Source organism: Notothenia rossii (genome assembly GCF_949606895.1).
Source record: "Notothenia rossii genome assembly, chromosome: 11".
In the NCBI taxonomy this organism is placed as follows: domain Eukaryota; kingdom Metazoa; phylum Chordata; class Actinopteri; order Perciformes; family Nototheniidae; genus Notothenia; species Notothenia rossii.
Genome location: NC_136910.1, coordinates 45980361 through 46004048, shown reverse-complemented (window position 1 = coordinate 46004048; position 23688 = coordinate 45980361). Strand labels below are relative to the sequence as shown.

Below are 23688 nucleotides of genomic sequence, written 5' to 3'. Positions count from 1 at the left end.
TTGTAATGAGGCCACTGTGCCACTAGGGGGCCACTGTGTCGTATAAATATTGTATCTTGATTTGTTGTGTTTTCCCTTCATTTAAGAAAAATGCTTTCTCCATATTTCAAAATATCTTAGAGTGGCCAGACGACATTGTCAGCAAATTGTTTGTTTTTATTCTTCTACTATCTATCAGATTAACTTTGTTAGAAATTTAAAAAGAATTCACAATATTGTGTCTTCATTACTCATCACTGTGGCTAATGATGGCCGACAGATGGAGTTTGGTCTCTATCTCTCTGTTGACTGCAGAGAGCTAGACATGCCTAAGACCTTTGACTGTGGTTTGTTGCACTTAGTCACTGGCTGGGGTGAGCAAAATCACTGCAAGACGTATAATTCAGTCAGATATCAAGTCATATGCAGCTTCTAGAGAAAAAGGCAGTCATAGAAGAGAATACAACAGCAGAGAACAAAGCATGTAAGTCCAAGGCAGAAATCATAAATCATTTAACAGCAGTGCACATAGTCAAGGCCTACATTGGTGCACATTAACCACAGAGTTAGTGATAAGAGAGGGATAAGTGAGTGACAATGAGAACGACTTACAGTACATTAAAAAGTTATTATGTGACGTTTCAGAATTTATTTACCAAGTACATAACATGCATACCTCAGTAAGAGCAGACTTAACCAGAAAATTGAATGTGCAATAAAATAAAGTGCAAACTAGTCAATGAACCAGGAGAGGGAAGCAAAGAGAGTCAAACTGTGGAGTTCACAACCATTTCCCCTGAGATGTTTATTATTCATTAACACCTAAAACAACATATAGATGCTTTAACAAGTGACAGCATTTGTAGACTTTGAGCACAGAAAATGAGAAAAAAGGTCAAATTGGCATTATGTTGAGCATGTGAACTTAAAAACACATACAAACCAGTCAATCAGTGTCTCTTAATATTTAAACCAGAAAGTTAATCAAGCCATAAAGGAGCATTTGTATTCCCAATTTAGAATTTTCCAAGTTTCCAAAATGAAAAACCTGGAAAAATGTCCAGATCTACAGTCGGTAAAGTGAAATACTTTAACAGTTTTAGACAGGAACACATTTAACAAAAATAAATATTGTGTCCTCGAGACGTTCATTTGTCATACATGGCATGCATACAGTAAAAATGATCCAGTATAGAAGTCTGCCAATGCATTATCTCATGTTACAAGGTTACAGTTCATTTATGCGTTCATAATTTACAATCATATAAAAATCCTGTCCCTTAAATATAATTTATCCAAGAGCATTTGCGTCAATGGAGTTTCTTTAACCGTAAAAACCATGAAAGAAAACAGCCACACAAAGGAGGATGATGGCGTTGGCGTTGACGACGTTCCTCCATAGAGGCTTCTCTGTGGTGTCTGTGAGCTTCCTCTGCAGCTCCGCCTGCTCCTCTGCACTCAACTTGGGCGCATCTGTCGGCTCAAGGCCGCAGAAACTCATCACTACCTTCTTGCAGCAGCCAGGATTCTCCTTGGGCTCTGTGATGGAAAGAACAAAGGTGATGAAGCAAATCTGCATGTGTGTTTGTATGTGTTTATATTCAATGTCTGCTGATTACCATCTATCTCCATTTTGGTTGACTCTTGATTGTCGATCCAATCGTCCTTTTCAATGTCAATCCTCTCTTCAGTACAGTTCCTCAGAGTCCAGCACAGTCGATACAACTAGATAACACAACACATGGGTTGAAACAAATTATTTATAAGGTTGGTTTTTGCAGGGACTTCCAGTGATGTTTGGGAGTTATTAATTATGTATCTATTCTCATTTCGCAAGCGGTCACATACATGCTTGTCTTCGATGGGCTTGGTCACAAGAGAGATTCCCACGATGAGGATACAGGAGACAACAAACAGGATGATGGAAAAGTAGAGGTAGTGGACTCCACATATGATGGTGGGACATTTACTGGGTTCAACGCAGCTGCCTGTCCCAAAAGCAAACTCTGCAATCATTCTGGAGAGGCCGATAACTAAGCCAATCGTGAGGCCATAAAATGCACCCTGAGGAAAGAAGAAAAAGGAAAACGTTCAGTCTGAGTATTGAATAAGTATTGGCATGACTATCTAGCAATGACACAATGACAAAGCTAACATGCTGATTTTATAGCAAGTGACACACTTACTCTTAGTTGAATGTGTTGCTAACAATTGTTTTATTATGACAAACATATATAAAGGTATTTGACCATAAACTAAAGATTTTGGCACAAAATAAAACAAATCATAACCTAATGCTGATATATGGACATGATTACATTTAATCCAGATGGGGATGTGAATGTGTTCACAAGATTTAATCTAAAGGAAAAGAAAAAGAGTGCAAAAGGAAAAGTCAGCAAAGACAGTAGGCTTCTTTCTCTGGAGACCAATTCATGTTACTGCCAAATTTTATGGCAATCAATCCAGAAGTTGTTGAGATATTTCAGTCTGGAACCAACGTGTCAACTCAACTAAATGAATCCTAATGAAAAAGAATACTTTTGGGCACAGGATAGATAAAGGTGCATCCAGCAGTCACATAAAACAGATTTATGAAATATACATAATGCAGATTGCAAATAGAAATCGAGAAGAAATCATGGGCAGGAAGAAGAAATGAGCAGAGAAAGTAAAGCAGCAGCATAATTCAGAGTGAGCTTGTCATATTATAAAACAGTCCTCACTGGCTTGTGTTAATAGTCTGATGAGAAATCTGATGATGGTGTGCATGACTTCAGTGCTTTGGCTAAGCTAATGGGACAATCGTGAGAATAAGAACCATTTCAACAGTTGGTCCATGTTCATGACACCTTTAGAGTATTTTGACCCCACCCCCACTTTTTCAGATCATATGACAGATGTTGATTCAACTGCGTTAAGGTCATGATAAACCACATTTCCCAAGAAGTCCGAGAGCAGTAAAACAAAAGATGTTGCCAGAGACCTTTGGCTAATTACATAATAACTTTATTAAAGACTGCACTTTAAAACACTCAACGCCTTTTTATCCAGGCTAGAGATATGGCTCTAAGGAAAGGTCACATCTGCCGGGTTGTCCACCATTTGGTTAAACACTGAAATATCTCAAAGACTATTGAAGGGAGTGCCATGCCAATTGGTACGTTCCTGGTGCCTGAAGCATGACAAAGTTCACATTTGTGGCTTTGAGTGAAATATGAATTGTAATTGGATAAATAGAAATTAGTTTATAGATTTCTAAATAATACGACTAGTACCATTATCGGATAAAAATGTCAATTTGTTCAATATTTTGGTTTCCATTAACAATAAGCTGGACTGTTGTGACTATTATTATTTTGTTGTTTTGTTTCCCATTGTAAAGCGTCCTTGGGTCTCTTGAAAGGCGCTATACAAATTAAAATTATTATTAAAATTATTATTATATTTAAATAATATCTCATAAAATAGTCACAGAAAATGACAAGACTCAGTTTCACTTTGTGTTATGTGCTAATTAGCCAGAATAAGCATGACACACACTAATCTAAAATGGTTTACATAAACAGTTTACCTGCTTAACATCAGCATGTCGATACTGTCATTGTGAGCAAGTTAGCATGCTGACATTAGCACTCACAGCACTGCGCGGAGTTACACCTTGACAATGCTGCTAACATGGCTGTAGGTTAGTTGTCTTGTTTATATGGAGCATGCAGAAGAGTATTCTTAAAATTGAAATATGTAAAAAAAAGGAGATTGAAGTGGATACTCACAGACTCATTGACGCGTTTGCAGAAGATGGCAAGCATGAAGACAGCTGCAACAGGTGGAGTGAGGTAGCTGGTGATGGACTGGATGTAGTCAAAGAGCTGACCACTCTGGGCTTCCTGCACCACGGGGATCCACGCAATGCTCACACCAATCAGGAACACGATGAACACTCTAAATCAAAGACAGTGAGGCATGTATGATATCTCTCATCATCAGAAATCATAATAAACAAACCCCCCAATTGTGTTTTACCTCCCAGCGATCATGAGTTCCTTTTCAGTGGCTGAGCTGCGGATCTTAGTGTAGATGTCCATTGTGAAGAGAGTACTGGCGCTGTTGAAGATGGAGGTGAGTGAGCTCATCAGAGAGGCCATCATCACGGACAGCATGAGACCTCGCAGACCTGAAGCAGATTAAAAAAATTCATTTCGGGAATACCGATATTTTCAGATCATAAGATAAATGTCTTTAGCCACCCACCATTGGGCATGAGTTCCACCACCAGTTTAGGATAAGCGATGTTGGTGCAGCCCACCTTGGCATCACAGTATCTTAGACATTCAATCGGGTCCACACATGCCACCTCGTCTAGAATTACATGAACAATAAGTCATTAAGACATATTTAAATCCATATTTATGTTTGCAATACTTTCATCTTCTTGAGCCTAAATATGTCAGTCACATACTCACCAGTGTAAAGGATCCTGCTGATCATACCGGGGAAAACCATGAGAAACATAGGCAGCAGTTTCAGGTAGCCACACAAGATGCAGCCTGCCTTAACGTGAGATAAATTCTTAGCTGAGAGACAGCGCTGAACAATCACCTACAGGAACGAGAAAACACGTCACAAATGGGAAAGATCAGTGGTGCAAAGATACAATGGATAAATAGGTTGAGTAAGTAGATTTGAAAAAAGTCATAACGGATGGAAATAATTAGATTTAGGTTCAATGGATATGCTGCTGATAGTATTTTACTTTATAGGCTGACTTCATCTCATATGTGCTCGATGTCAACATTTAAATCATCATCTACTCTTCTCTGAGATCCAGCAACAATCTGCCTGTAAATCTTATCTCAGTCTCTGAGGCTGTAAGGTCTAACTAAAAGCATGTCTCTCCTCATACAGCAGGCCACCTTAAGAGCGCTCGAGTGAGCCTGGCAAAAACAGGCAAGATAAAAGCACAATAATGTGTACACAAATAGGTACAATCAATTGAAAGAGTCTCTGTCTGTGTGTGTGTTTACGACCCTGGATTGTGGTCGAGCAAATGCCCAACAGTGCGGCCTGTTTGCTGGACTGACCTGATCTGTGCACCAGTACCAGGTGGCCTGAATGGTGAGTCCAAACACAAGGCCGGGCCATGGCAGGTCTCCTGTGATCGCATTCCTAAAAATATGGAAGGAGTCGGCCCGAGGCTCGAAGCAGCTCGCACTGATGTTAGCTGTTACAGAAGGGACGGCCTCCATGTAGCGCATCTGGAATTGTTCATAACCTCCCACCTCATTGAGAGCTGCACATAGGTGTAAAATAACGTTATGAATCATTTTTACTCCAACACTTGATTTCACAAGGACGATTTTTATAGTCAAAATGGAAACTATAAACATATAAGAAACTTAAAAACTTAAAATACCATATTACCAAAGCCCATAAGGATGAATGATCCCACAACCATGATGATAGTCTGTAAGGTGTCCGTGTAGATCACTGCAGCCAATCCACCTGAGATCAAATATCTTTTTTCAAAGTGATCACATTTTATTGTCCCTAATTGTGACTTTATGGAGAGAACTTAGTACATGATTTGATCCATTGTTGCAAATTGGGTATTAGGTGTTAAGCTGTAGTATGTAGGCACTATTCCAAGTCTTTTTACAGCTAAAGTTGAGGTGTGTATGCATTATTACAAAACAGCAACCAGCAACCAACAGAAGGCCATTTCCAGTTTATCACAGTTGATGGGTAATTAAGCAGTAACACACAACTGATCAACGAGACAGGAAGAGAGAGCGAGTGTGTGGGTGTGTATCTACACCTCCATATAAGGTAAATGGAGAAGACTTTGCACTTGTAGCACCACTTTGTTAGGTAGATAAGAATTCTGGGTTTCATTTATGAAGTGAGTGCAATGGAAAATAAAGTGAATGCATCCTGATGGGACATACCTGTGACTGTGTACAGGGCTGTTATCGAAAGTAGCATGACAACAGCCAGGTAGATATTCAGCCCGAGAGCTTGGTTGATAAAAATGGCGCCAGAGAACATGTCTGCCTGAGTGGAGAGAAGAGGAGAGGAGAAAACGCATTATTTCAATCAATAACGTACATCTCGTTGACATAGAGATAATCACTAATGATGTGGACACTTACTGAGATCTTGGTGAAAACATACAGGAAGAGGGACAGCACAGAGAGGTAGATGCGAATTCTCTGTCCTCCAAACCTCTTCTTCAGGTATTCCGGCATGGTGACCACCTAAACACATCCATAATAAATTAGGTTTTGATTTGAGTTACTTTTTTGTTGCTGTCTTTATGACTTTCAACTGCTATTTTGCAGGGCCACTTTCAACTTAAAGAGGACATACATTTCAAGTTTGATATTGTAGTTTTGGGTTTCCATCAAAATTGGTTTTCATACAAATGACACATTTTATGGTCTGTCAGAATATACTTGTATTTAACCTTTGAATGAAAGTCTCTGTGTTAGTGGTTGTTACTTTCAGCTCCATTTCTGATTGTCTTGCAAGAGAAATTGTAAAGGTTATTTTGTTTTCCGGAAAACCACAATAAACTTACTGGGGTTTTTTATTAGTAGGCAGATACCAAAATAAATGTATTCAAAAGCACTGGAAAAGAAGGGGGTTTCATGTTAAGTCTCCTTGAATGATTAAACTGTAAATTAAGTAAATAAATACATGTTTACCATGATTATGAATGCATACTCTAACAGTTGAAGTGAATACATACGTATATGTATACAGTAAAAAAGAAAGTGTTTTGTGGCCTGTGTGTTTCCTTTACCCCAGCTTTGATGTAGATGGGCACAAAGATCCATCCCAGAATGACGACCACAATAAGAGCCTAAAAGAGACAAAAATGCACAACAATAAATAACCAATGCACCATTTCCTTCAAATATTCCTATAAAGATAAAGTTGACTTCTGTTTCCTCCCTGTATCTGCAGGGCGGACCTCCCATGATAATCTTCACCAATCAGCTCACCTCAAAGAGATAACTGATAGTATCTGTCACAGGTTAGAAATACGTATGTTTAAGAGGAGATAATGTTACACATCAGATATTATTACTCACATTCCATTCAAATCCACCAATAGCGATGCCTGAAGCTGCAGCAGTCCCAGCGATTCCTACAAAGTGACCACTGCCAATGTTGCTGGCAAACAGTGATGCTCCAATCTGTGGAGTGCAGAGTTATATGCATAAATCATTTACATCATTTTTTGGTTTTCAGATAATTGTACTGATGTAATGCCTGTCTGTCTGTATTTCTTTTATCATCATCATCTGTAATACACTTCAGGTTTGCTTTGGCTGTGAAATGTGCTACATAAATACATTGTTTTAATCTTGCCTCTGCTTGAATAATAAGTGATTTACTCCACATTACTCTATATAACATGAGGTGATATATTATAGTACATATAATATATATATTTCATTAAACAATATAAAACATGTCAACATGAGATACCCACCGGCCACCACACCATACTCCTCCCTGCAAGGAAGAAACCACCGACTGTGGCTCGGTTGGTGCGGATCATAGCCTGCAACAGAAGAAGAACATTTAAAAAATCCTTAAAACAGCAAAAAACAGCAACAGACTCTATTTTTCAGGTATATTTGTTAATGATTACATTTTGTGTTATGTACAGCTGTTAAAAGTGATACAAAGAGTGAAATAAACATATTTCTACAACTTCCCAATATCACAGTAAGTGTATAATTCTTCCTACACCTTTTTGGACATGACATAGTTATTTGTTGCATGTGAATTTGTATACTTAGAGTCTGCTGTTGATTTTATTTGTCTTTTTAAAAATAATTAATTACATGTTTGAAATAAACTGTGAAATATAAATCTTGCTTTGCTCTTCATTAATCTATCTATAAATATGCATTCTGAAATTAAAATGTACTCTGATCGGCAATACAATTATACTGCTGTGATTGCACAATATGAACCAACTAGATTACATATAATTTACTCTTAAATGCTGCTGTAAAGGTCTCTGCTGGTTAGAGGTCTAAAACCTCTTATTTCAGAATGCAAATAAATATATTCTTGAATTCTCCAACATGTAACAAACATTTATATATTTATGTTTTTTCTTGTGGCTTAATAAAGACATATTTATTCTTATTTAAGTAAAGCAACTCTCACAACTATAAAACTGTTGAAGTGTTTCCTATTCACTGAGAAGAAGGATTTAAAGGGCAACTGAAATGAACTCACCCACACTCCAACAGCCATCACAACCACAAAGTAAATCACAATAACGGAGATATCTGCAGCATTGTTAAGAGCCACGCCGGCCGTGCCATTTCTCGCATTGCTCCTCGTTAAGGAGAAGCCCAAATAATCCGTAGACATTTTGCTGAGAAGCTTAACAGAGAACAGGACTGTTGCTGGAGTCGCTCCTCTTTGACTGAATCACCTGCACAGACACTTATGTACCTTTGGCTGCCATGCTGAGGTGTGCGTGTGCGTGTGTGAGTGTGTGCGTGTGTGTGTGTGTGTGTGTGTGTGTGTGTGTGTGTGTGTGTGTGTGTGTGTGTGTGTGTGTGTGTGTGTGTGTGTGTGTGTGTGTGTGTGTGTGAGAGAGAGCGAGAGAGCGAAAGAAAGACAGTGTGTGTAGAAAGATAAAGGGGCGGTAGCGGTAGAGTTTGCTTATCTAATAAATGACCAGATAGTGTATTTAGTTAAAATCTAGATGCTCTGATTAACCTTGCTGATACATGGCAGGGGTTTGTAGAAAAAAACATGTTTCACCTTTCAGCAAACAAAAAGTGTTGTCAATGATCAACCCACAAGGAAATACCTCAAGTAAAGAAACAAGTGGTTTTTTTAGACAACGGACCACATGAGCACTGCAAATATATTCAGTTCAATTTAAACGGACACAATAGCAAATATAACACCAGAGCCAAAGCTCTATATTACAATTTAGAAGATTTTTTTTTTTTTTTAAAAGATAGAAAAATAACAAATTGAACCATCCAACAGTATATAAAGTAGTTAAAATGTACTCCACCTATGCCAGTGATACGTTTAAAATGCTTCTTATGTGATTAAGCAAAAATTACATCATTTATTATATTAAATAATTGTGTTCTGAAAGGGACCATTTGCCTATATATCTTTAGCTGTTTATACATTTGGGCTATAAGTGGAATATCTGATATATGAATTTGACTACACTGATAGAGCTCCACTTACTTACACTTAAAAGACATGAGTACTTTTTCCAAACTGCTTCCTCCTGAAGGAAATAAGATTTCTCTGGTTAACACATTAAGCTCTCTCCGACCTCTCACTGCCCCTTCAGACTGACTTTGAAACCTCTGTTAATAAGTAAAACAGGAATATCCTATATATGTGTTGAGTAGCCTAACCAAGCAAACGTTTGCTATTTATTTAACTAACACTAGCAAGAGTAATCCAGGGAGAGGCATAAATGACTTGTAAACTTTAGAATGTAAATATTAAGATTTATTTCGTTTAATATTTGACATTTATTTTTCTATGAACAAGGAAATATGTTCTCATTTACTGTAAGTCGCATACAAAAGAGGATCTTAACCCTGCTTCCCACAGTGAATACTAAATATAACACTTTTCCCTTAAAGACACGATTGTTTATTTGTGTTCATTATTAGTCTAACAGATCATGTTGGAAGAAAGGAGCTAAGGAAATGACAAGTTTCTACATTCATCATCATTTTATATATGTATGATCCCTGAAAAATAAAGGATCACTAAAAAATATGTAAGTAAGTACAGTAAGAAGTCACTAGGTGTCTCTACAGTGAAACTAACCTCGGGTTCAGCCAACTATGAGCTCATACAGATATTTAGGGGTCGACTGTGGTATAAAATATATTTCTTTCAAAATGTTTGAGTATATCAACCAAAGTACTGTGCTTGGGTAAACTTGACACTTTATGCGTTATTATACTGCACTACCATTTCAAATACATACAAAATAATAAAACAAAATGAAATCAACAGATACACAACTCGTGTGTTATGGTGGATTACTTCATCATATCATTTATATTCTGTAATAGGCCAGTCTACATAATGAGTACTTTAACTTTTGATACTTTAACCATTTACTATGTTGATGCAAATGTTGTATTATTATTAATTACAATTTCTAAATAATGCATCTTACTTTAAACAGTATTTGTACACTGATTTGTGCAACAGTTTAAACTCGGTAAAAGGGTTGAGTACTTCTCAAATCACAGTTGGTTCCTCACTCCTATGTTGTCCAAGTAGTCCACTCATGTTGTCTTTTTAAACCTTTTTTGTGTGGACAGACTGCATGATTGACAGCTCCCATCCTGTTTTGTTACAGCATGATCATTACCTTATACAATGTAGTGATGTCACGTTATCTCCAACAAAGCTCCACCCAGCTTCAACCTGACTGGAGGTGTAATCAGCCAGACGGATTGAAAACACTTATGTTTGTGTGCACATGACCTTACATATTAACAAGAAATAGAGACATTTCATGTTTTTACCATGGTGATGGGTGCTCACCCAGGGTTACAGCATACAGTGGATTGTGGCCTTGGCAAAAGGAAAATACAGCAAGCCAGCAATCTTGATATTTAAATGTAGGATTAACAAAGTGACTGTGATAATTAAGTTAATGTTCACTGAGACAAATGTGGTTACAGGTTCAGCACCCAGAAAACACCAATTTGGTTTTAACCAAGCTGTATCTCTGTACACAACCTAAGTACCAATGACCATATAGTAAGTGCATCTTATCCTAATTATAACCTAATGTGATTAAGAGATCAATTAACTTACATAGCCTAAAGCATTAATCGCCTAAAACCCATCAGTATGCACTCAGTAAGCAGTGATTGGATTATTGAAGGCTGTTTTATTCAATTGCATCAGGTATACCTAGTCTTGCAGCTCTGTCTCTTCAAATCTGACTACATTTGATTTACTCTTAAATCCAGCTGTTACTGCCACAAAATCTAATTCAAACCACATTTTAAATACCAACCTACCTCCAACGTCTGTGCACTCTCACCACTTGTGTCCCAGTATTTTAGATGGCTTTGATTCAATGAATTGATGCTTGCTGCTTTATGTATTATTATAATGCTGACATCCATGTCCAAGGCTATAGTGTTCTGTCACAGCTGATGATATGGGGGAAGAAAGGAGAAAAAAGGAAAACAATTATTCTAGTTAATGCTCTGGCATAAAGACAAATTATAATTGTAATCTGCTAATGTGTTACAAAATAAAATAAAAGCGATTTATTGTACACACAATACTCAAATTAAAATATGTATTCTTTTAGATATGTATAATAATAATGGGTAACAGGGAGCCAAAGCTATGCAATTCTGTGTCAATCTTCCACATCATAAAGGCTTAAAAAATAAAAAAACTACATTACAACAACCACCACAGGACTTCTTCAGAAACACCCTGGATGGTGAGGAGAGGAAGAGATGTAAGGGAGTTATATAGGAGAGTTATCAGACTGCTGCTGTTACAAATGGCTGCTTGAAACCCCTAAATGAGGACAATCAATATTAACTTGAATGAAAATCAATCACTGGAATGAGGCCAGTGCTCTGTGGGATTAAGGCTCGGTCACACTTGCTGATTTCAGTCCTGATATTAAACCCTATTTGGATTTTTGTGTGGCCCAGTTTATTTATTATTATTTACTAACCCGTTTCCCAAGACAAAAATCTGATCATTAGAATTATTGTAAGTGTTTAAAACACACATCAGTATAGCAAGACCACAAACAAGCACTGCAGATTAGTGCAATACATTGATCTCTTGCAGGATCCATTCCCCGTGGTCTGCATAGTGTGGGAAAGTACATACTGTAGTTGCATTGGCAAACAGAGCAGTGAGTGTTCTGCGGTCAACACAGACACAGATCAGATCTATGATTAAGGAGACTCAGGCACATGACCTCAAAACACAGACTTATGAACAGTTATTTCATTAACATGGTTGGTGAGAGTTTCATATTGTGCTTTGTCCACATTTCCATCAAGTAAAACATTAGGAAACAAAGATACTACATAGACATGATCATTGAATGTAGTTACACATTTCAATCAATCATTGGTATACAGCTAATCGATTACAGAAAATTGAACAATGTTACTTCATAAACTAGGTTTTCAACAAAACCTGCTGTAAATATCTGGAAGAATCAAAAGGTGTCTGCATATATGTTAACCTGCAGCTGGACATGTGTATGATGCTAACAGAAGTCTGTTAAGGAATTCATCAATTTATTTTTGATAAATCTTACGCACACAAAAACGGCTAATAAAGATTGTAGTTTAAATAATCAATTAAAAAAATAAACTAAATAGCCTGTATTAATGAATATATTGACATAATGATTGGTCTTATCTACCCTACAGTAAATGCGGAATAAAGACGATTGTGGCAGAGTTCAGTTGTTGGCCAGCATAATTGATGTGCATTAGTTGAAGAGTGTAATCACAACAGCATCTCTGGGCACTGTTCCATATTCAGTATAAGAGGAACATTGTAGCCACAAGCCATGGCAAAGAATGCAGGCCTTTCACCCAGGGAGCTGTTGATGCTATAAAGGATGTTAGACGTACGGGTGAAAGAGGTGCTTCAAGGTGATCAGCTGGAACCTGCAGACAGCCCCTCTGCAGTCATTATAAGCGAGGCTCCCCTATACGTCAAAACCACAATGCACCCTCTCTCTGATCACGCTGGGTTTTTGTGAGCAGAATTGTGGGAGCTGGAACGCTGGTGTTTATCGGCCCTTTTTCAGCTCCCAGGCATGTGCTGAGCCTAAGCTTTCTCTATCTGAGGGTTACATGCAGCTACTCACCCTTAACAGTGAGGGTAAGAGAAACTGGAGGAAACAACTTCTTAGATCTGGTGACTAGCCTTTTTGACTTGTCGAACACAGGTGTAAATAGTAAAGTTGTCAATTGCTGCAAATTAGAAATTGTTGGAAATAAGTCATCAATAATGTTATTGGCCTTTCCTGCCATGAAACTATGTTAAATGCAGGATGAACAGCACACAGTCAAATCCAAACAAAAAAACAGTCTTGCTTTCATTAGTCAATATTGCAGGAGAACCGTGTATCTTTTGTGTGTAAAAAAAACTCAAGGTTCAACATGCACTATTCATTTTCACAACAGCAACTATAAGGATATGTTAGCCACAAGGTGGCACTTAGGCACAACCCTGAATAAATGGTGCATCACTGTGACGCCAGCAAAAATAAAATAAAAAAGCTGTTGCAGCACAAAATAGATTAGCTTACATAACAAAAATACTCATAGATTGGACATTTTAAATAAACTATCCTACATTTTGTATGTTTAAATGTAGGTCAGAGGTCATCTTTCAGTTGATGCAGGCTACTGTTCGAAAGCAAAATAGCATTCGATTTAGTAGGCCTGTGTAATTTATTTCCAATGAGTAAGACCCAATTGATATATAATATTTGAATTTGTCAATGGGTGTTGTCAGTAAAATCATTTAAATAACGATACCGTAGCAGACAGGTCGCTTTTCTGTTCTGAAAGTGTTAATTTCACCTGTAGTACACATTCACAACAGCAGATGGGGCAAGTAAGCTGGTTATATTTCCTTAAGGGAGTGTAGTTTGTAGCTTTCCTTTATTATTATCTGTCCATGTGTAGCTTGTTTGCTAATTAGCCCCACATCTATCAAGCTAATTAAGCCTTAGTCCAGTTGAAATACAGGGATGTTGATCATCTCCTCCTTCCCGTGTTGTTATTAGGATTGAGATCAATGTATAGCTAATATTCAGTGCTTGAATTGGAATAAAAAAGGTGCCAGTACTCTAAATCAGCAACAAGTATTTGGCACAAAGTCATAGTATATCCTATAATGCTGGTGGGTTTGTCTCTTTACTGTATATTTTAGAAAGGCTCACTGTACTTAAACAAAATGACTCAGGGGGCATCTGAGATTAGAGGGGGTGCAGTGGTAAAGTGCTATTTTTATAAGTGGGGAGTGGACCTGACACCCTCTGGTCTAGGGGGGTCCGGGGGCATGCTCCCCCGGGAACATTTCTTTTTTAAATATTGAAGTTAGATGCATCAATCTGGTGCACTTTGAGAGCAAAATGAAGATATATGGATACCTCTCAACATCCATAATGAAACAACTGTAAACAGATTTACTTTTTCTTTATGGATATAAAAGAAAGTAAAGCTTGACTCCTACTGGCTGGTTAAATGACTCCTCGTCCCTGAGGCCACTACCAGTTTTTTGTGCCATTTTGCTGGATTTATTTGTCAATAGCGTTGCTGCACAAAGTGATAGCCCTCTAGTTTAAATCTACAACCCAAAAAGAAACATATGGAGATGGGTTACTATTTAAAAAAAATTGCAAATCTATTCGGGAACAGTGGGGCCGGGCCTCAAATCCTATAGGGGGGTCCGGGGGCATGCTCCTCCGGTAAGATTTTTTTTTAAATGTTGGACTTAAATGCATCAATCTGGTGCATTTTGAGGGGAAATAAAGAGACTACACCCATATGAAACAAAAATGTATACATTTAAATAATCATAAAATCATAAGTAAATGGCCATAACCAATAACATACAATATCCAATATGAAAAAACATTGAAACTTGTTTATGTATTTGTTTTTGGTTCATTTATAGTTGTGAGTGTGTCTGGGCTCCTGAATCGGCCTCTCCTGTCTCCCTCCTCTCCCCCCTGCTCCTCTTTGAGGCAACAGCAAAGACTAGTTTTAGCTCTCAGCAAGTTTATCTTACCTATTTTCACCTAGTTAACATTTTGATTGTATTATTCATGCATATTTTACTAATCACTACCCCCTCAAATGGAAATATGTGTTTACATAAATGGTGACCGAACCGTTTGAGACCCACTGAGATAACTTAAACTAAGTTAACTATCTAAAGACTCAGAGAGTAATTTACCTCACCAGAGCTGTAGTTATCAGCCTCTCAGTCTGACAGCAAAGGACTTTCCCTCCACCTTGTTGTTGAAAAAGCTCCTTGTATCCGTTAGCGCAGCTAGCTAGCACCAGATGCTAACAACAATACACGTAACCGGTGCGCGCGCTTTCTCGCTCGCTCGCGCCACACATACACCAACACACACCCTCCCGAGCTTGAATGACACACAGAGACCAATCGAGGGCATTAGTATGATCTGTATGAAAGTGGCAATGTCGGCAGGCCACGTCATGTAGACAGCCAGTCACCCTCTGTGAGGCAGAGTCAGACCCACATTTGCGCTGCGTTGCGTTTACAATATATACGTATATTGCCGGCGGCTGAGTACCGGCATTTTACTGAGTACCGGCACCTTGCCGGTACTCAGTAAGAAGTGCCGGTACCACATGGGTAAAAATCAGAAGTGCCGGTACTGCGTACCGGTGAGTACCGGCCCAATTCAAGCACTGCTAATATTAGTAAAAACAAGTGGAAAACGTCGCCAAACCCCTTGTTATTGTTACCAGCAAAGTCAACTTCGAAACCAGTCAAGAAATCAACATAGCTAAGAGGATGCTAATACAAGCAAATTAAAAGAAATGCTGTTGTTTCCCAAAACGACCTGGTTCCAAGAAAGAGCCTGACAGGACTGAAGCCTGAACCCTTCTAGCTGCTATTTACACACGGGTACATGCTACAGGTGAGACACAACTTACTTAATGAACTTCCTATATAAGAGAGCTAAAGAAAGACTTTCCGACTTACCTGTGTGAGTGACATGGTAGCATTGAAGCTAGAGCTAACCATAGAGGCTAATAAAGGTGCACACATTACACAGAAGAGGATGACATTTCATCAGTGAGGGGATAATTGACTGCTTCATCCTAGCTCTACCTGCCAGAGCAAGTGATAACTTGAGTCTCATTAAGTCTGTCAACCATCTTAAACCAATTTCAGCAACCCAGGAACTTTTCCTTAGCCTTTTGCTTTCGAGGCCCCAAGGGAAATTGTACCTACAGACAACCCATAGTGACACAACCTTAAACCACTAGTTCTTCTATTTCATTTTAGTCCTAGGCCTTAAAGGTCCCATGTCATGGCCATTTCTACTGATCATAATTCAATTGTTCAGGTCTAATAAAATACATTTATATTGTGCAATTATCCAAACTCACATTGGTTTCTCATACAGCATCTCTGTATAGTATGTGTATTCACTCTCTGTCCTAAACGGCTTGATGGAGCTCCTGCCCCCCTCCTCCCTGTGAGCCCAATGGCCCAGTGGCCGTCTGCGAGACAGCGAAACCCAGCCCCAAACGCACACACACCCGCAGTCTGGCTGGGAGTTTGTATGTGTGCCCGGTGTCTCGCCAACCCCACACCATGAGCCAGCTCACAGTGTCCCGCTCCTCGCAGCAGCGAGCCTCACAACGTCCCGCTGAGTGTGTGTGTGTGAGGAAGTCCCTAGATTGGTCCAAAGTACGTAACGGCTCCGCGGACGTAACGTAACATCACTATACCCGAAATACGTCACTATAGTATAGTGACTATACCCAAGAAGTAAACAATGGAAAAAGAGAAATCTCTGCGGCGTTCTGGGGACCTTCATAACACACAAGGGGTAATAACCAGAAAGGCATGAAATGGGACCTTTAAAGGTCCCATTTCATGCTTTACCCGGTTATTACCCCTCCCCTTGTAGCGAGTAAAACTCTAACACAGAAAATACCTGTCTATGCTGCCCCAGAACGCCTCGTTGGAGATTTCTCACACACATACACTGAATCTTTTCTCAGCTGCAGCTCCGCCGATTTCTCCTCCCTGAGACGGCGGGACGCGGCGAGCCTGTGAGTCGGTGTGTGAGCACACACACAAACTCCCAGCCAGGCTCCGGGTGTGTGTGTGTTCGGGCTGGGTTTCGCTGTGTCTTGCTGTTTGGGCTCATAGGGAGAGGGGGGGCAGGAGATCCAACAAGCCGTTTAGGACAGAGTGAATACACATACTATACAGAGATGCTGTTTGAGAAACCAATGTGATTGCACAATATAAATGTATTTTAGTAGACCTCAACAATGGAATTATGATCAGTAGAAATGGCCATGACATGGGACCTTTAAATGTAGGCCAATGAGGTGAATGTGCTCAAGCTTGCATATCTCCTGTTATTTAATTCCATTTTCATATAATTACTGGTTATTTCCTGCAATATCTACTTAAACGTAATCTTCTCTAAAGTAATCTATAACTTACCTGTGCAACCTTAGCAGTGTAGCTTTGTTTTGTATGTACAGTATTGGACTACACATTTTGATGTTGATTGTACTGTTAATGTAATTGTTTTCCTTTTTTGATAAACATGAGCTAAACACTTTAATTGAAAAGTAACTGCCTGTTGTGGTGCACATTCCCACATAATAGTTTTTTTTCACAGCAGATGTTTTGAGTTTTCATAGCAGGAAAAGCACAGGTGGAACCAATATGTTAACGAGGACTTAACAATGGTGTCCAAGTAAACCAGCCATTGATAATCACAATAACTGGACTCACTTAAATGGAATGCAGCTGTCATAAATGTTATGAGGTACACATTTGCTTTTCCTGCTGTGATTTGTCAAAATGAATACTGTGAAAAAATGCTGTTTGTTAAATTACAACAGACCAATTGACACAGTGAATCAGGGGCTTTTGTAGTCCTTGATGCATTAGACAGCAAGGCTTTAATCCTTAATGTTGTGATTAATATGTGGATTAATTTCTCCATTAATTAATTGTTTGGTTTATGAAATTTCAGAGAAAATAAAAGAATTCCTCCACTTCGAGCTGACTATTTTAATGACTTGTTTTGTAGTTATTTATCATTTTAAGATATAAAAAAAAAAGAGCAAATCCCTGCCTCCTTTTCTCTGCAATAAGAAAAAACAGTTTGAGGCAACAATTCGTGTAAACTTCATATTTTATTTTCAAACAACAGTATCACAAAAAAAGCATTTACTTTTAATTCATTTTTTGATAGGGAATCTGTATCAATGCAGTTTTGTTTGTAAGAGCAAAATTCAATGCTAACATGATGAAAAAGGATTCGAGGCATTTTTAGACGGTTGTAATAAAGTGTGGCAGGAGGGCATATTGCCAAGAATTTGAAAGCCAATAAGCCTATTAATTATAGGTGGATTGCTTCTCCTGAAATCGTATCTTTTTGAAGTAATGGAACATATGACGAAAGGACTTACAGAGGCTGAAAATAAATCATTTCTTTTAGGGGGATCATGAAATGGAGGGTCACCACGGAAATGGAGATAAATAGCAGATAAATTGAAAAATGGTTGCAGCTGCGTTCTTGATATGGATGAGTATTAGAATACACTAATGTATAAAGGTAAGTCATTTATCGGATATTGTATCTAAGACATGTGCATTTTATTCTGGTATGTATGAGGAATGTTGTCATCTAACTACAAAAATATTCCTTATTGACCAATAAGGGATCAAATCAGTTCAAACTATATTGCTGCCAGTTTTACCGAGACTATTACACCTGGCTTTTGAACCGTAGACAAACTAAAACATTCACGCTTTTATACACTGCTGAAAATTCTCCAACAAGTGCCCTATTTACTCCTGTTTGAGTAACTTTCACTGAATAATACAACGCCCAGCTGTTTTAGTAATTATTGATCTTTCATTGCCCTTACGGCTAAGTGCCACAGACTGGAGAGGTACAAAAAGTACTGAGAAAACCATGTTGAGTTGACAATAAAATAATACACCATTTGGCAGCTGGCTGAAGTGATGCATTGATTCAGTTGTTTCCTTTTTGCTATAGAGCAAAGTTAACCAAACAGAAAGTGGAAGTAGAGTTAGATGAAGAGAAGGAGGACAAGTGAACAAGAAGTCCCTCAACCAGTCCGGTCTTTATCCGAATGGCACAAGAACCCTCATTTAGTAAACTTGTGATTGATGCATTGCAACTTTTGCTTCCACAGCCTTAAACGCTCACTGAGCTGCGCTGGTATTACAAGGACAGTCCACTGATTTGATTTTACGCACACATCAGTCAGCAGTCAGTCATGAGAATGATTTACTACAGGACCAAAGCAAATCAGGGTCATGTTCATGGAAAAATGGCACACCAGTTCACTCCTAGGAAAGCAGATGCACAAAGCCCCACTTAAGGCCATGTTGCCTCTACTGTTCTAAGAGCAGGAGCTTTACAGTAGAATTCAGAGCAAGCTGTTCATAAAACTACTTTACATTCTTTCCAACAAAAATATTGTTTGGGCTTAACCTTTGGCATAGTGTAGGCTCAAGATATACATTGTTTTGTGCCATTTGTTGAGACACCAATATGAGTTAAAAACAGTATGTCTTAGATACTGTAACTACAATGCCTACTGTCCTAATCCCATGATTGGCAGGAGACTTGAACATAGCTTACCATAACTACACTGCATACTTGTACATACCTGTACATCTACATGTTATATAAACATGACTGCATAACAGTGGCATACCAACCACCAAGTTATTTTTCTGTACATTTATTTAATCAGTTACTCTCGTTGAGGAATAAGAAACATGTAAAGATGGACAGATGAGTATTTGCAATAAGAGAACTATGATGCAGTTTGTTGGTACACTAGGAGTCTCTTTGTCTGTCTCCGTCCATCTCCGTCCATCAGTCTGACATGTTATGTTCCAGTTCGTCCCACACTGCAGATGGCACTTAGGTGGGACTTCCGCTTGCAGGCTGGCAGGCGTAGCCACTAGTGCTACTGAGGGTCGGGGTGTTTATTTGCTTGTGTTGCTTGTGCTTGTGTCTGTATTTTCCAAGCATGTCTTTGTGCATTGTCAAATTACTAAATCAGTTTCACAAATGTGTTTGTCTTATTTGTCTCCGTTTTTATGTATTTTTTTCTCAAGTTGCTTCCAAAATGGTGGGACTAACGATGCATTTGGGCGTTGGTCTGTTAAACTGTTGCAACATTAAGTAATTGGCACCAGTTGTTGTTTTCAAAATAGAGGAAACTTGATCCCTGGTCATCTGGATTCCACTCAAATCAATGCATTTATGACTCCCTCTTCCTTATTTTTATGATTCTTTCTACATATTCCAGCCATGTAGCAGGAATGTTGGCCCAAAAGCACTGTTAGATACACTTGATCAAGGCTTTAGGCATTTCCAAACACCAGGTAAGCTTGGCCCATGTTTTTATTACATCCAGGCTACAGCAGGCTGGGCTTCTTTTGTTAAACAAACACAGGTACATTGCCTGGGAAGGCATTGTTCTACTTTTTATAATATCATAATGCATGTATGAGGAGGTGATGTAGCAGTGCTAAAGACATAGATTGTGTTCAGTGTATAGACCGAGGGAAGAAGGTACTAGCATGTCTGTCTGCGGGGCCTTCAGTTTTTCAGTATATCCGACTCGCACAAAAGAAGGGCTAACACAATGACAACAGAGCCTGAAGAGAGGGCCTCAAATTGGCTGTGGATGAAAATAAATTAATCCAGCACAACACATTTGTCTGGTATTGTAAAATGTATGTACATTCAAGATGACAGGCAACAGTAACCCTTGTTATGAAGGTTACTCGGCCATTCATGTTGGCTTTTCATCCTCCACAAATTGTTTGCAAGATGCTTTCATGCAGATTGTTAGATATCTTATGCCAGCATTATAGCATGGCCCGTCAGTTGTTCTGATTGTTCCTGGTTGGATGGTCGGTCCAGACTGGATTGCCAGGAAATGTTGTACTGGTTCGTGGATTCCTTTCAATGAATCCAAATGAATTCGAGCGATCTTTGGACTTACCTCTAGCGATTACAACAAGTTCTGATTGATGGAGAGAAATGTCTCAACAACTATTGGGTGGATTAATGGTGACCTCAGACTTTTCCTTTAAAATGTATGAATTGGCCCACATTTTGATTTATGATGAATCACTGTAAAATTCCCATCAGCTCTACAGTGCTAATTAACGTATGCTAGCGTGCTAATATGCTAGAATTGTCTTGCAGGTAAGCAGCAAACATTTTAAAGCACTACTGACCATGGCTGTAGACATTTTGTTGTGTAATCTTCTCAGATTTTATATAGAAGGTTTAAATTGGTTATTTTGGCAAGTGGCATTTAAAAAGCAGTTATTTTAATTACTTTGACCAAAGCGCTAATAATATATTGGCTATAACAGCTCACTGGCCACTTGTTGTGTTTCATTGGATGTCTTAATACAGGCTTTTAAAGGCCCTGTAAAAAAACAATATACTGGACTTTCATATAACTAACTTTAACATAATTTAAATAAAGAAAATCTACATTGGCAACATTTTATACCTTAATCTTACAATGGCTGTTTTACAAGTTCAGTTTAGATAAAAAAAAGCTACAGTCAGAAATAGCAATAGTGCCAACGAAAAGCTTGACAGCCATCTATAATTGGTGTCAGATGGGTCAAGACACGGTTTTGAAAGAGAACAGTGTCTCTAAAAGACAGATGGTTATCAGCCAGATGTCAGGGAGGGGTTGATGGTATGAGTCAAGCTCTAGAGCAGATCAGAAGCAATAGTTAGGGAGGGGGAGAAGTGAAGTCTGCTTACTGTATGGGAATATTTTTAAGACTTCATGTAGGATGGGTTGAGGAACATTAAGCTCATGTAAAAGGGGTCAGAGGAGGAGAGGATGACCAGGGCGGCTTGTGTTACTGTTTTTGGGCAGTGAACAGAGGGAGAAGCAGTGCTGAGACGAGAGGATAGACACCATCTTCTTCGTGTCGGATGCAGGAGACTGGAAGTAGTAAATAAGAGACCAGATGAGATGCTAAAACTTTTCCAAGAAAGCCAGACTTAGGGGAATTTCCTCCCATCTGCCCGAAGGCTTGTCCATTTGATTCGACCAGGTGGTTTACAGCCATGAGCAGGTGTGAGCAGATATACAAGCTCAGAGAAAAAGAAAAGGCCCAGGGGATATGAGGGCAAGTATAAATGTTGAGGTCAGCTGTAGGGAGTAAAGAGAGGGGAGCTGAGGACAGCTGAAGCAAATAAGTTATACTTTGTGTTGGTGGTTTGGGAAAACTAGTTTAGACAACAACACGGGAAGCTCCAGTAGATGCCCGTAGCATGGCCGTCTTCTGTTCTCTTGTTTTTCTTTTAGATAAATGTCTCAATGATTCAGGAGACCTAGAAATAGACACAGCCATCGAACATGCCAGGGAGTATAGATATTTATTGTTTCAGGACTGTCATCATAGGGCCATGAATTTCAATTTGTGCCTGTGGTTTGTGATCTACTTACATTTTTAGAAATGCCCTCTATCCCTTTTCCTTATTCGATATCGGATGTCTTAATTAAGATGACAAATCTTGAGTTTGGCAGGGACCCAGCTAAAATATTTTGATGCTCTTTTTATGTTTCCAAAATCTAATAGTGAAGACAAAAGTCATTCTGTTCAGGGTTCTTAAGCATTACAGCAACCTCGATATAGCTGCAAGTGAACTCCAAAGATCCAAAATGGAAAAATCTATATTTTTCAGATCTTCTTGTGATTTGTAAAATGAACAGGCCACAATTGTGGCACCTATATTTCATATCTGGGCACATTTGATCAAACTTATGGCAAAAAGACACAATATATTTTACTTTATCATATTTCCTATCACAAAAGGTTACAGATTTAATCATTTCTGCACCAGAAAATCTATACAAAGTGGTAGAGGGAAACGTATTGTCAGTCTTATTCCTTTACCTCCTTTTTAATGTTTCTGTTCCACTGGTTATTTTTTGCAATTTAGACTGAACTCATGCTTTTCTTCCATTAACCATACATGCAAATCTCCCCAGTGTGCAAGCTGTCAATTTCTCTGTGAATCTGTGTCGAGTATGCAAACCTAATTAGCATTTATGCACTTAACCATGTGCGTCACAGTTTAACGGGAATCCAGTCGTTCACAATTAAATACCTTAATTATCTTTTTCAACTTAACAGCTGGAGTTCAGCTGGTTTTCAGTGTATATTATAATATTTATTAGAATATGTCGCACTAAGTATAGCTCTTATGCTGTGTTTACTCGCCATTCTTATATCTGTTTAAATGTTGGCAAGCTTAAAAATGAATTTTAGCCCAGTCGTATAACTCAGTTGTACTTCTGCATACTTAGTGTTGCTGGGCATTCCTAGCAGATTCACTTAGAGTAACCAGTCAATAAGGGACTCATGTGAAATGTTCGCATGTGAATTTCCTATCATTACTTCAACATCAGCTGCTTAGCAGCACTTTGTGACAACAATCCTGAGCAAACCCAAGGCCCCACCCGTTTCCTTGTTGTGCCTAAAACTTTCCCTTACATTCTGATCCTTCCAAATAAATGAATGGATGACATTAATTCCTATTTAGATTTTTTTTTGGCAGCCGTTCTACCATTCTGTAGTTTTCTATTTTATTGTTGGCAACATCTCTACAACCCCATGACAGTCACAAGGGTTGATTTCAGCTGCCATCTCAATAGTGGATTTTATGTTCTCTCAAAACTCTCATCAAATTACCCCTGTAGCTTAAATTATTCCCTCAATGAATATGTCCTCATGACCTGAAGATTTGTACACACAGTGATGTAAAGTAAATTAGGCAGAAATTATATAAGAAAAATAAGAATTTCAACACCAACAGCCTCAAAGTACATCTGT

General features: G+C 38.6%; 1 protein-coding gene across 1 annotated transcript; it reads right to left on the bottom strand.

Moving 5' to 3' along the window:
- Positions 1-754: 754 nt before the first annotated feature.
- slc5a1 (solute carrier family 5 member 1) lies at positions 755-8500 on the bottom strand. The gene is made up of 15 exons (XM_079657993.1): positions 8242-8500; positions 7481-7552; positions 7077-7181; positions 6785-6844; positions 6132-6236; positions 5928-6033; positions 5404-5484; positions 5064-5272; positions 4446-4581; positions 4234-4341; positions 4006-4156; positions 3756-3924; positions 1828-2043; positions 1599-1704; positions 755-1518 (listed from the first exon to the last, which is right to left on the bottom strand). The coding sequence occupies exons 1-15, from the start codon at positions 8377-8379 to the stop codon at positions 1304-1306; spliced, it is 1977 nt and encodes a 658-aa protein (XP_079514119.1). The 5' UTR covers positions 8380-8500; the 3' UTR covers positions 755-1303.
- Positions 8501-23688: the final 15188 nt, after the last annotated feature.